Source organism: Nymphalis io, chromosome 28 (assembly GCF_905147045.1).
Source record: "Nymphalis io chromosome 28, ilAglIoxx1.1, whole genome shotgun sequence".
Classification (NCBI taxonomy): Eukaryota; Metazoa; Arthropoda; class Insecta; order Lepidoptera; family Nymphalidae; genus Nymphalis; species Nymphalis io.
In genome coordinates, this window is record NC_065915.1 from 6,187,111 (window position 1) to 6,201,090 (window position 13,980).

General features: G+C 33.9%; 3 protein-coding genes across 3 annotated transcripts in view; all 3 read right to left on the minus strand.

Moving 5' to 3' along the window:
- Positions 1–1,681: 1,681 nt before the first annotated feature.
- LOC126779036 (chorion class B protein Ld34-like) lies at positions 1,682–3,486 on the minus strand. The gene is made up of 3 exons (XM_050502784.1): positions 3,423–3,486; positions 2,638–2,917; positions 1,682–2,226 (listed from the first exon to the last, which is right to left on the minus strand). The coding sequence occupies exons 1-3, from the start codon at positions 3,471–3,473 to the stop codon at positions 1,718–1,720; spliced, it is 840 nt and encodes a 279-aa protein (XP_050358741.1). The 5' UTR covers positions 3,474–3,486; the 3' UTR covers positions 1,682–1,717.
- Positions 3,487–5,663: 2,177 nt separating this feature from the next.
- On the minus strand, positions 5,664–8,389 carry LOC126779183 (gastrula zinc finger protein XlCGF57.1-like). Its single transcript, XM_050503083.1, has 2 exons — positions 6,854–8,389; positions 5,664–6,078 (listed from the first exon to the last, which is right to left on the minus strand). The coding sequence occupies exons 1-2, from the start codon at positions 8,314–8,316 to the stop codon at positions 5,676–5,678; spliced, it is 1,866 nt and encodes a 621-aa protein (XP_050359040.1). The 5' UTR covers positions 8,317–8,389; the 3' UTR covers positions 5,664–5,675.
- A 3,199-nt stretch (positions 8,390–11,588) lies between these two features.
- The window catches only part of LOC126779202 (uncharacterized), a 35,166-nt gene continuing 32,774 nt past the window's right edge, over positions 11,589–13,980 (minus strand). Inside the window, exon 6 of the mRNA XM_050503117.1 lies at positions 11,589–13,704. Coding sequence (XP_050359074.1) covers positions 13,177–13,704 — 528 coding nt within the window. The 3' untranslated portion in view covers positions 11,589–13,176. The remainder of the gene's footprint in view (positions 13,705–13,980) is intronic.

A 13,980-nucleotide genomic window follows, 5' to 3' on the forward strand; every position in this document is an offset into this window, starting at 1 on the left:
CGTGTGAAAGAGAATATAATGTTAAAAGTAGTTTGATTGTTTTACTGGGATATTTTTACAATACATATCTAATTGCTCAATGCATTCCTGAAATATTGCAAAAATAAATAGAGAATTATTTAATGACAACGAAGATTTAGTACATATTAAAAACTTATATATCGTTTTTTGTTACCTACGGTCATCTATAATAAGCGATGTAGGACTCGTTCTAAGTGCTAATTGGCACCAAAACTGAAATGAGCATTTCAAGCATATCAAATCAATTAAAAATATAATTTATTCGAGTGGCCTCTTGCGAGCATTTTCGATTGAATCGAAATAAAATTAAATAAGCTACCGGTTCAGAATGTACGTTTTACCAAGAAGAACCGAAAGTACTAGACCTGGTAACCAGGAAACTCAGTAGTTACTCTTTTTTTATAGAATAGGAAGGCGGACGAGCATATGGGCCACCTGACGGTAAGTGGTCACCAACGTCCATAGACATTGGCATTGTAAGAAATGTTAACCATCGCTTACATCACCAATGCACCACCAACCTTGGGAACTAAGATGTTATGTCCCTTGTGCCTGTAATTATTTGTTTATGCTTATTGCATGAATTAAATGTCTTCGGCATTTTAAAAGTAAACTGCGCGTCAGGTATTCCAATTGGTCCAATAACTTAGAGGTTTATTTCTAGGTAAGGTAATGAAGACTTTGTTCTCAAAGTTTGTTCTCAAAATAACATCCTTAGTCGTATCGCTTTGACATACACGACTAAGATTGTTATTTTTAACAAATTTATTCGTAAAAAAAAATACCTAAGAAACTCGTTTTGTTTTATTTCATTTTTAAATTAAAATGCGGAAACAGAGATAATGAGTAAATCTCATATGAGTCGATAATTGCTATTTACGAATTGCATATATAAAAAAATCTTTTATTTATACTCTATACAAATAATTAAAATTGATGTGTATGTCTGTGGTTTCACAATAACTGCATCTTTAAAAGTTGATATGGCTATTTCGAGTTACCAAAACAAAAACAATCATTTATTTTTGTCCATCTGTGTATCCCGGCTGATCTTCGAAAAAGCGTCTCGGGCACCAGCTCGTTATACTATTACACTCTCACGAAAGACGGTTTTATTGAGATTTATTAAACAACGCATTTACGTGTTCTGTTACTCTTATTTTATCACTCACACTCATTTTTTTATTTTATTCAATGTACGAACACACGGTTTCTACTGCATCATTCATATAGAAGACGAAATTATCTTTAAAAGCAGTGCTTGCTGTGCACTCCTTTAATTGAAGGAGCTCACATAATTTAAAATATTATTGCACGATGTAATGTACTCGTAAGTGTGTATCCTTTGTTGGAGATCCTCAATAAATAAATAAATAAATGACGATAACTCTTTTCAAAGTCATCCGAATATATTGAAACCAAGCTCAAATGTTGCTCCAAGCTGTGCTTAATATATTTGTTAAACCCGCAAGAAAATTCGTTTCGTAGTTTAAAGAGATTAGCGTATATATACATATAGAAAGACAAAAATGCATCTTCTTATTCTGTTGCTCTTTTTTATTCGACCACAAACGATTCTATTAATACAAACCTTGACTTATAAAGTTAATTTAAGTTGTAAAACAAAAATGCAAGACTATTTACAACATTTTTATTCACTTAATACTACATTAAAGGATCATTCAACAGTTACTTATTACATGAATGCACCGTAACCGTAACCAGCGCGGCCGTAAGCTCCTGTGCCGTAGCCGAAGGCTCCGCAGCCGCAAGAACCGTAGCCGAATCTGTCAGCAGCCAGAGGACCAACACCGTATCCGAAAGGACTTGCGATACTGACGGGAGCGATGTCCTCAGCCAGAATGGCGACAGCGCCGTTGCCACAACCGTAGTTGACGGCACCGACACCAGCAGTCGGTAGAGCACCTTCAAGGCCCACGGTTCCTAAGAACGGCAGAGCGCCGGCGACTGAGAGCGCACCTTCTATGGCGTTCTCTGATAAAACGGAAACACCGCGTGGGGGAATAGCGGAACCACTGGCTACTTCCAGACCGCCGCCGTTTGAAGCCGAGACGGCGGCAACTTCAAAAGCGAAGGGATTTGCACATGGAGCAGCAGCAACGATTGGAGCAGCAGCGAATGGAGCAGCGGCAGCGAATGGTGCAGCCGCAGCGAATGGTGCAGCAGAATATGGACCGTATTCACCTGTGGATAGAGTTTAAAATTGAATTGCTTGGTGATATATTATATTATTAAAATCAAAACAGATCCTCTTTAAATCCTCTTAGAACCTTAGAAATTGAATGTAGATTTTTATTAATAAATGAATAAAATATTTATCCGTTAAAAATATAACTTTTTTATTAATAAAACAGTTACGGCCTTCTCCAAATAATAATTCGTGAGGATCTACTTTTCTTAATATCGTTTGCGGCGCAACGACTTACTTGTATAATGAATTAAATGCCATTTAACTGACTCGGTGGCTTAAAAAACGACACTGATATATTCGTCGTGAAAACCTAAGTAGTGTTTGCTCGGATTTAAACGAACATCGCTTGAAATATACGTTTTCTATCTATTAAAAAAAATATACAATTTAGTAAATATAAGCACCGTTGCAACCACAGCCGCAGCTACCAGTGATGGATACAGTTCCAGCAGCCGGCACGATACCACCAAAATCAACAGCACCGAGGATGGGCACTTGACCAGCTACCATGGTTGTACCAGCAACGCCCATCTCACCAGCTACCGCTACATTTCCAACACCGGCACCGCCATAGGCAGCGTAACTTGGGTAAGCGGAAATTGCAGCGGGACCAGCTCCACAGCCACATGCGGGACCAGCGATCCCTCGGCCATAAGCGCCACGTAGATACTGGCTGCAGACATTCTAAAAACACAAAACTCTTTAAATCTCACGTACTTATAAAGAGAAACAATGTACATGCGCACGCGCCGAAACAAAAATAAACATATAACAAGATATGTTATGAAATGCATACAAAGAATACCAACTACAGTTTAAAATTCGAAAAGAAAACTTTGTATTCAAATTAACACGATAATTAAATGATAATTACTTTCAATAAGCAGTCTAGACAAATCTATTTGATGTTTTAATCATCACATCTTCGAGATCTGCCAAACGTTCCAAATTTCCTATATTTTTAATCGTAAAACTTATAAAACTGTAAATAATCCTTTTTGTGTTTAAAAGCTTCAAAATCAATCCTTATCTCGCTTTGATAACGGGATCAAAATGAGAACTCTATATACTTAATTATATGCGAATAAATCCACGGAAATAAACTAATAAGTTTTAATAAAAAAAAATTATAATACATTAAAGTTGATATTCAATTAATTGTTTTTTTATTAATTAAATTCATATTTACCTGAACCAAACAAGCTTGGAAGCAGAAGAACAGGAAAGCGAAGGTAGACATGTTGGTCGGTTGGTACGCAACGGAAACAATATCGTTAGGAAGTGCAGGTCGCTTTTATATTACGAGGAGTATTAATTAACGGCGCTATTCTTAGACTTAGAGTGTCGAAATACACATACGTGTTTGTATGTATTAAATTTTTAGTCTATATTATCAATCCTTTTCTTTGGAATTCATTTATACAATTCGTATTATCATGAATAGGCTATATTTTGAATAAATAGTTTTAAGGTATTTTCATAGAATTATTAGTTCTACCGTAGAAAATTTTCTCTGATTTTATATAATATTGAATATATTATAATATGTATATAAAAGCTCAACTTACAATTATTTTATACATCTGATTTTAAAATGCTTACGGTCAGAATATTAATTTAAAAGGTTAGTCTGGTCATACTCTACATTAATTTTTTTTTAAGTAAGTGGTAAGTGGTGTAAATTATTGTGTGTTTTTAGTTTGAAAATCATTCTCATACATCATTCCTTTTATAGCAAGACTTTTCATTCATTGCTTTAGATGCGGTTCGGTCGTTTTAAGCTTAATTGTAAACAAATTAATAGTTTTAAGATGTTATTAAAGACTTATTAACGATACATATAAATTCCATAGATTCTACTGTATTTAACATTCTAAAATATAGTATCGTGATTATAAAATAACACAGACAAAAAAAAAACACAAAAATTATTTCCTCTCTCACTGATAAACAAAGCTCAGCCTAAAATTTACGTAAAAACGTACGAAACGGTTATTTTTAATTCATCACCTAAAAGGCTTACGTAGAGGCTGATAGTTTGTATCGAGTTTTATCATATTTAAAGTTACAAATACCAAACAAAATTTGTATGCTATTTAAGCTTCTGTTTATGAATAAAAATCTAGTTAATTTACTCTATAATTTAAACATTTTAATATTGTGACTAAATAAGTAAACTTTTTTAAAATGAATAACCTAAATCTATTTAAATAAACTCATAAAATAATATATACTAGCTATAGTTTAATCAAATATAATCAAATATATACACAAAGATATTTTTTTTTATTTGTATTTTTAAATGAAAAGTGGACCCGTAACGGTAAAATTTATTGTATAAAAGTGAAGTTACAGCCAATGTATGTTCTATTGTCGGACTCGCCTCTTCTCGCTTTGAGGATAAGATTTTGAATCATATTTCACATACAGGCTTCTTTGTGAGGATTTTTCTTCACTGCCGCAAAGGATTTTAATGAAAATTCTTTCACGCTTGTCCCGGTTTGAACCGGTAATATACGGTCAAGATTAACGTGTTGTAACCACTGTTTTTTTATAAAGAATAGGCAAGCGGACGAGCAAATGATGGTAAGTGGTCACCAACGGCCATAGATATTGACATTGAAAGAAATGTTAACCATCGCTTACATCGCCAATGCGCCACCAACCTTGGGAACTAAGATGTACATAACATCCCTTGTGCCTATGATTACACTGGCTCACACACCCTTCAAACCGGAACACAACAATACCAAGAACTGCTGTTTTGCGGTAGAATATCTGATGAATGGGTGGTACCTACCCAGACGAGCTTGTACCAAGCCTTACCACCAGTAAAAATTGTACGTTGTCAGTCCTTTAATATTCGATTAAAATATATTTGTTAACTTGCAATATCGTGTTTTGCTTAGAAACATTATTTAGCTCACCTTGTTATTTTTGATGACTGGCCATTATTATAATTATTCAATAACATGACATTTACATTTTTTGCTTAATTATATTTCAAAGTAGTATTACCAATCAGGTGGCGCGTTTGCCAGCCTACCTACCGTTTTTAATTTTAAAAAAAAAAACTGATTTATTTCTAATAACATGAAATTCACACTTTTCACGTCATTTGTCTAAAAAAGAAGCTCTACTTATATATAAATGTTATATATTAAACCTTCTCCGAAACGCGCTGCAACTGCTATAAGCTTCATGTATATTGTTTTAATAGTTTTTCAGTTAAGCAATCCAAAAAAAAAGTATCCTCATTTATATATACATAGATAAATAGACTCCTACAAGTCACTCAGCTACCATCGATTCGGAATGTGGATTCCACTGAGAACCAAGAAACTCAGTACCAATTAAAAATACGCAAAATTTGTACTTCAAAACAAAAAAATCGCTATGAAATAAAACACATTATTTAGAAATGATTCATTACATCCTTTATTTATACCATCATAGTTTCCTTGCCATGTATTTTTATGTGAACTTTTAAGGCTGACGCTTTCCTGAACGCTTGGCCGCAGCTGGTACAAATATATGGTCTTTCCCCAGTGTGGCAACGGATATGAGAGACCAAGTCAGTTCTTTGTATGAAAGCCTTTTCACAATGCGAACACTGGTACGGCTTTTCCCCTGTGTGTGTGCGCCTGTGATTCTTCAGTGTTCCAAGCACAGCGAACCTCATTGAACAGAGGTCGCATGCGTATGGTCTTTCCCCGCTGTGGATTCTACGATGCTTCGTTAAAGAGCTGGACGTGGTGAAACTATTCCCACAGTCATCACAGACGAATGGGTGAGCTCCACTGTGCTTACGATTGTGAGCGTGCAGTTCACCCTTCGACACAAATCTAAAAATGATAATTAAAAAGAATAAAATTGTTATTGCGCAAACATTTCATCTAGTATTTTAAAAATGGCCATTAAAAATGTGTATGAATCAAGGAATTGTTTGCCCACTTATGATAAAAAAAAAATATACCATAGATAAGAAATTCTAGTTAACAATTATGTATATTAACTAAATCGAAAATGTACTTTTTAAACAAGCGTCAATAGCGTAACGGTTTATGAGTCATCTAGCTATATAAAAGTCAGTTTCGTTTAATCGTTTTAATCAAAGCCTTCCAAACTCATAATGCAATATTGATAATTCCTCAAAAATGGGATTTGCTAGTATTCATTAAAATAATAATAATAATTTATTGTGAATAACATAGAAATACATAAATAAAAGTACAATTTTATATTACTAAGTTGAATAAATAGGAAAAATAATACAATTATTATATAAAACTAGGTACATACATTAGCTTTGAGTTAGGCTAATTATAAATAATAAGTTAATAAATATCATTAAAGGTATATGATAGATATGTGATATATATATTCTACCCCTAAACAGCTATTAGTTTTTATATGATCCAGTTTGAAGGGTGCAGAAGACAGTACAGGCATATGGGACTTAACATCTTAGTTCCCAAGTCAAGTGGATTGATAATGAGGTGGCTGGTAAATGGTTGATATTTCTTAAAGTACTAATATCTATGGGTGGTGACTGCTAACAAAATAAGACCACCAAAAAAGAATTTACTATATTACTTTTAATAAAAGTAAGTAAGTCACCTTCTCTCGCAGTGTTCACACTTGAAAGGCTTCAAACCCTCATGCCGCCTCATATGTTGAACTAAATTATTCTTCTGACTAAATCCTCGTCCGCAAATCGAACAGAGAAACGGCTTTTCCCCTGTATGAGTCCTAATATGATCAGTCAAAGCCGACATAATTGTAAATGTCTTCCCGCACACCGTACAATGGTGTTTCTTATCAACCTTGTGACCTTCTATGTGGTGGTCTAGACAGTCTTGTGTGATGAAACTTTTACCGCATTTATTACAAGTCAGGCCTTTCTCCTTTGAATGTACTAAGATAATATGGTTATCCAAATGAGCCTGGTGTTGAAATTCACGTTTGCAAGCTTTGCACGTGAATTTCATTTGGGCTTTATCTTCATGACGTTTTATGTGAGCAATCAGTGACATCTTACGGACAAATTTTCTCATGCACATAGAACATTGATAGTTTCGTTCTTGGTCTTCTGTTTCGTTGTGCATGTGTTTTTTCAAGTGTACCGCTAATTCGTCTAAGTTAGGTAATCGTTCTTCACATTTAACACACTTAAGAGGTATTGTAATATTATCTTTATCTTTGGGTTCGGTTTTTGATTTCTTATGTTTAACTCTAATTCTATTTTTATGTGTTTTTAAATGAGCTATCAATAAAGTTTGACAAATAAACTTATTCTTACACTTGGGGCACTCAAGACTACTACCATTTGAAGTTTCCTTATGAGTATAAATGTGGGCCTGCAGTTGTTTTAAATTAGGGAAATTATCATTACATAACGGACATAAAAGAACATCTCCGTCATATTTATTTACAAAAATCTTACATTCTTTAGTGTGGGTTTCAAACTTGGTGTTATCAATACATATAAAACCACAAATGCATATATTTGTAGTTAAGTCTTTCTGTGTGTAGTCGAGACTGTTACTATTTCCGATAACAATGTCATCTGATATATCCATATCATGTCGTAGTATATCTTCATCCCTTTCTTCTTTAACATTTTCATATTTATAATTATCTGAACTTAATGTATCAAAATTTTCTATAATTGGCAATTCGACTTCTACTGTTCGAGAGTTTTTTTTCAAATAAATATTATCAATGAGAAGTTGGTTATCAATCGGTAATTGTGATTTTGTTATATCGAAATCGGTGCTATTTATAATTTCGTTCTTTATAAGATCGTCGAATGACAAAAAAATACCACTTTTTAATATGCTTTCGGATTGTATACATCTCTTTTTGAAATCGTCAGCTTTACATATCATAATATGGCAATCATTACACACTTGTTTAGGATATTCTTCGCTAATAGATATATCGACGCTTGTAACAAAAGATAGAACTTCATAAAGCGTACGATCTTCACCTTCCATTTTGCTCAATAAAGACTTACAATTAGACGCCTCGCTCAAACATGTTCTGCAAATGTTATTCTTTTTTAATACTGTATTATCCATTACGCTAGAGGTGGTATTTAAAAATATTTAAATATCAACACAAACATATTTCTTTTGACGTTATAACGGACTGATTGAAGGCATTTAGCAACTGACAATTGACATTATGGCAACGGTATTGATACTTGACAGTATAGTTCTCGATAGTTGACGTCTATAAACATCGATATTGAATCGATTATATTATTGTGCACTTTGATTCTATATAACGAAAAATATGATTTATATTAGATGCCATGAAAATTGCATAATGATATACTTATCAAGGACAGTTCATTGTATATTCATTGATTGTACCCGATGTTGAAAATTATCAGCGTCATTCATCGCGTCTCATTATGACTTTTTTTAAATGCAATGTCGAATTGAGATGATTTTACTTAAAATATCATTAGAGATTAATCTCTAATACTTTAGAAAGTATTAGAGGAATGTATGAGGAATAAAATGACAAAAATTATGAATTAGTGATATTAATTATATAATAAACTCTTTAAGTATTGATTTTATTGGTAAAATATATTCAATAAACTGACACAATTTGACTTAATAAAATTACAAAGCTGAATTTACAAGTAATTTATATTTAAAATTTATTAATATTAACATGATTTACTGTTTTCGCTTTATCAAGTGTAAAAATGATTTATTATATTTTATTATTTGTTTTGTTTATGTAGAAATTTAGCCATATTTAGGTTAATTCCAGGGATATCGGTGAATATGCCTTCCGAGTACTACATAACATAGATAGTAGATTGTAGATTATAGATGTAAAAAATATTTTTTAAACTTATTTTTATTTTAGCACTTAGGTGTTCTTTACTTGGTGATAGTTATAATGGATGGTCATTCCTAAGATCAGTTTTAAAGGTATTGGTTATTTCCTGTAGTTTTATTGTGATCAATTATATTAATTTCATCAATTTACTAACACAATATTTTTTATGTAAGTGGAGGCAAACGGGCAGGAGGTTCACCAACCACACGATGGATAGTGACTACCAACACCGGCTGCAGGTTTCTGGGCTTGCAGCCTTGGCTCTTTTCTTGAAGGTGTCCGTAGACAGAGAAACTTAGTTTAGCGAAGGTTAGTCAAGGTGTCGTATCGGTTTGATAAAATCGCCGGCGACAGCTGGTTCCACAGTGGTTGTGCCAGATATAAAAAAATCAATTCAAATATTATTATAAAACATTTTATATATGCTATTATATTACGTTACATTCAAGAATTATTTAAAAGTTATTTTTTGTAGATTTTTTTTAACCGCAAAAATAAATCAAAATATATCAAGATAATATTATGAAAAACTGATTACGATTCCGTAGAAATCACTACCTGTACCTCAAATCAAATCAAATCAACAGCCAATCGTTGTCCACTGCTGAACATTGGCCTCTCCCAAGGTGCGCCAAAGCTCCCTGTCCTCCGCCTTCCGCATCCAGTTGGTGCCCGCCACCTTCTTAAGGTCGTCGGTCCACCTGGCTGGAGGGCGCCCTACGCTGCGCTTGCCGATTCGCGGTCTCCACTCTAGGACTCGTCTGCTCCAACGGCCATCGGTCCTACGACATACGTGACCAGCCCACTGCCACTTCAGCCACTGCTAATTTTGCAAACTATGTCGGTGACTCCGGTTCTCTTCCGGATAATCTCATTTCTGATCTTATCCTTAGCACGCTGAGCGACTTTGAATTTGTGGACTAGTCCCGCAGTTAGTGTCCACGTTTCGGCACCGTATGTCATGGCAAGTAAGACGCATTGGTTGAAGACTTTCGTCTTCAAACATTGTGGTATAGACGACTTGAGGACTTGACGAAGGTTGCCAAATGCTGCCCATCCCAAGCAAATTCTTCGATCGGCTTCCTTCTCGAAGTTGTTTCTACCGACTTGTATTATCTGTCCTAGGTAGGTATATTCACTAACAACTTCGAGAGGTTTCCCCTCGACGTATATCGATCCTGGCACGACATGCCTATTGAACATGACCTTAGTCTTGTCCAAGTTTATACCGAGACCGACACACCGGGAAGACTCGCCTAGGTTACACAGCATTTCGGTGAGTTGTTCCAGCGACTCTGCTATGATGACGATATCGTGGACAAATCGAAGGTGTGAGATGTATTCGCCGTTTACATTGACTCTATACCCAGTCCAATCCAGCGTCTTGAAAACGTCTGCCAAGAACAACTGCCCATAAAACCTTTCTACTTCTCCGACAATCTCAGGCCCCACCATTTTCAGTTTTAAGTTTTGTCAGACGCGGCCTCCTAAACTTGCGAGCGAACACTTTCGATCCCCGATTTTGCTCAATCGCAGCCTTGATGGCACGGGTATTGGAGCGTTGGAGATCGCGTTGCGTCAGCGTTTTTATTGTTCGATTTAAGGCCTTATCTAACAAAAACGATGGTAGTTTTCGTCGTTTTCTCATGAGCTCGAGTGTCTCAGCAGAGAGTACCTGTACCTGTGTGCGTTGAATGACTGTAGTTGCGAGAGGCTGCCCCGCCAATTTTATGTATGTTTTCATATGGAAAAATTATTTTTGTTGTTACTGTTCAATATGTATTTGATCATTTTTAATGTGTCGTTCTTGTATTTTAGCAGGAAAAGAGTGACCATACTTGGGCTAACTAATACGCAATGATGACATGTCTCTCCGATATCTATGGTTGATTCTATACGCCCTGCGCATAAAAATTAAAAGCTAAATCCTAATGTCGAAATGAATTTGAAAAAAAAACCAGCAAAAATCAAATTTAATAGCGTTGCCAGGATTGTTTCCTGTCGATATTTTTATTTAAATGTTTTTGTTCTGAATATGATCCTATATTAGAAAGAGCGCAATACTATTTTGATGCGTGTATTCTTGAAATGTTATAAGTATTATGGTCAATATCGAATACCACTTTCTGATATTTCACTACCGTTATCTCAACTGAATCTCGAGATTGATCTTACAGATATTGAGAAATGTACACGAAACACGTTTAAGTACACGTGATCGTTATGCGCATGCTTAGTAAATATAATAAGTGTTCGATTAGTTTCTATATGTCCAAAGCCTTTGTCACGGGGGAGAGGTTAGGTATAAAAATTATGCCTATGATTCTTTGATTAATAATTATCAAGTCTTACTTGCATGCTTTTCATCAAAAGCTGACCATACAATATATTAAAATGTTTTTTTTTTTAAACCACCCAGACTTTTGTCTCAAATGACTCCACTCCGCATAAACATTTTAACTTTTTTTATAAAACAAAAAAAAAAACATCGGAACAGAAAATAAATTCTTTATTCAATATCAATAATATCCAATTTAATCAGATTAACTTAATAGTGAATCAAATAAAAATTAATACGAAACACAATCGTACAATTGTTATTATATGTTGCTTTATTATACCTGATAAAATATTTTTATGTCTGTGTTGAGATCTTATTAAATACATCACATTGTAAAATTGTTTGTTAAAAACGCCAGTGTTGCCATTACAGATTTCTTTTTTATATCTGGCAACATTTTATACCGTGAACAACAAAAGAGGGTGTAAGTCCCATATAAAAGTTTTCTAAATCTTTACACAACTATATCTATTTATGTACAATACACTGTCAGTATGAGGTAATATATTATTTAATTATTTTTTTCTAACAACATTTTTGTACTGATTTTTATTTCAATTCCTACAATATAAATTACTTACAATGTTATTAATATCATACTGCTTCGAATTTCATATTTCCGTAGGGATTGTCTACTTTACGTATCATATTTTTTTTTTTTTTTTAATATTTCATCTATATCTTATAAATGTAATAACTATATATAATAATTACATAACAATGGTTCTCGTTATTGGCACGTCGCTGACTTGAAAATGAAATTTTATGAAGTAGTTAAAAACTAATGTCGTATAAAGAAAATACACTGAATCGCATCAAAATCGATCTATTCGTGCGTTAAGAATATTTATATCTATAGATATATAAATCAAACGCGAAAAATATAGATCTATCGCTGTTCAGAATATTCATAGTGTGCGTTTTTTTTTTTTTAATTTAATAATATCTTAGATAACTACTTCATAAAATTAAAACGAAAATTACTAGACTAGGATTTTCACTTATACCACTTTGCCAAAGGACTCGACACTAAATGTCCAAGTTGGTCCCCAAAAGCGGGGACTCTAGCCTAAGATGAAAAAAAAATACGCTCCGTCTAGAGCACTAAGTACCTATAACGTTAAAAATATAACAATTATGCAAAATTCTATATATTTGGCAGTTATTTCGTTTGTTGCATGATATTTTAGCTGCCATCTTGAAAATATAATACTATAAAAAATAAATCCGCATACAAACGCGGCTAATAAAACTTTAAGCACATTATATGCACTAAAAAAAAAACTAAAAAAAAAAATAATGTACAAAATAAACTATACGAAATGAAGATTACAAAAATAATGTATCCCTAACTTTAAACATCACATATCGAAGCCCAAATTTGGTACGAATCGTTTTAAAGAAAATGATCTATCAAAAATATTTAAAAAAATTAAATCGCACCAAAAACCTGCTTTAATTCGAAACCTTTCCTTAGCAAGCAATAACGCCCAATTTCTAAGTTTTCATAATATTTCATATTAAAAAAATACTGTCAAATTGGGCTGAATAGAACGACACCTTAGCACAAAAAATATGGTAGCTTTAATATTACTTTACGATGGCACTGTATGGACTATGGCATCTGAATAAACCTTAATCAATAGTTGTCTCTTTCGCGCAACAATTCCCAATAGGGAATACATCCCTTGCATAACCAGCGCAAGAGAGACGGAAAACGTATAGGACCGACATTGTTTCACTTCGCGCTGGCCTTTTCTAAGAAATCCATTTTTAATCTTAACTCGATGAGAAAGAGTTGCTTTTGCAATGAAAATATTTCCTCCTTCTGTCTGAGTTCCATGTTCAGGATTTTCATTTTCGCTTCGTGCTCCCATATCGCGTGCTGCCTCTTCGCTGTGAAGTATAACCTCTCCTCTTCAGTGGCGGAGCCGTAGTCATGTTTAATCTCTTCTGACTTATCTTGTCTATCGTGACCATTCTTCCTGTTATCGTCGTCCAAATGGCTCAAATTTAAAGGTGTGTTCGATAATTCGTTTAATTTCTGTAGAAAATTCTGCTGAATTCTAGCTTGTTCGATCGCTTGTAAGGGATTCGTTATGATGGGAAGGTGGGAGGTAAGCGTGAGCGGATTGATCTGTGGGTTAGGGAGGGACTTTGTTGGGGGTGGCGTGGGGGAGGATTGGGGGATAATTTGGACCTGGGGCTCGAGTACGTTTGGCATCGTATCGTCGCTGTCGTTCGTTGATAGGCGGCCGTTTGACATCTGTTTTAATTGAAATTATTTTTATCAAAAAATATACAGCAAATTATATTATTAACTTTTAATTATAGGCAACACGTATTGTAGACAAGTAGTGGGCGTCAAAACTCATAGTATCATAAATATTATGATATAATAAAGCTTGTAAATAAATAAATCATGTATATAATTTTATTAATATACTATGTCTTATTATTATTTTTATCATGAGTAGGCGAACGTGAAATTGAACAAACTGATGAATGTCTATGAAATACTAACATGACCAATGCGCCACCA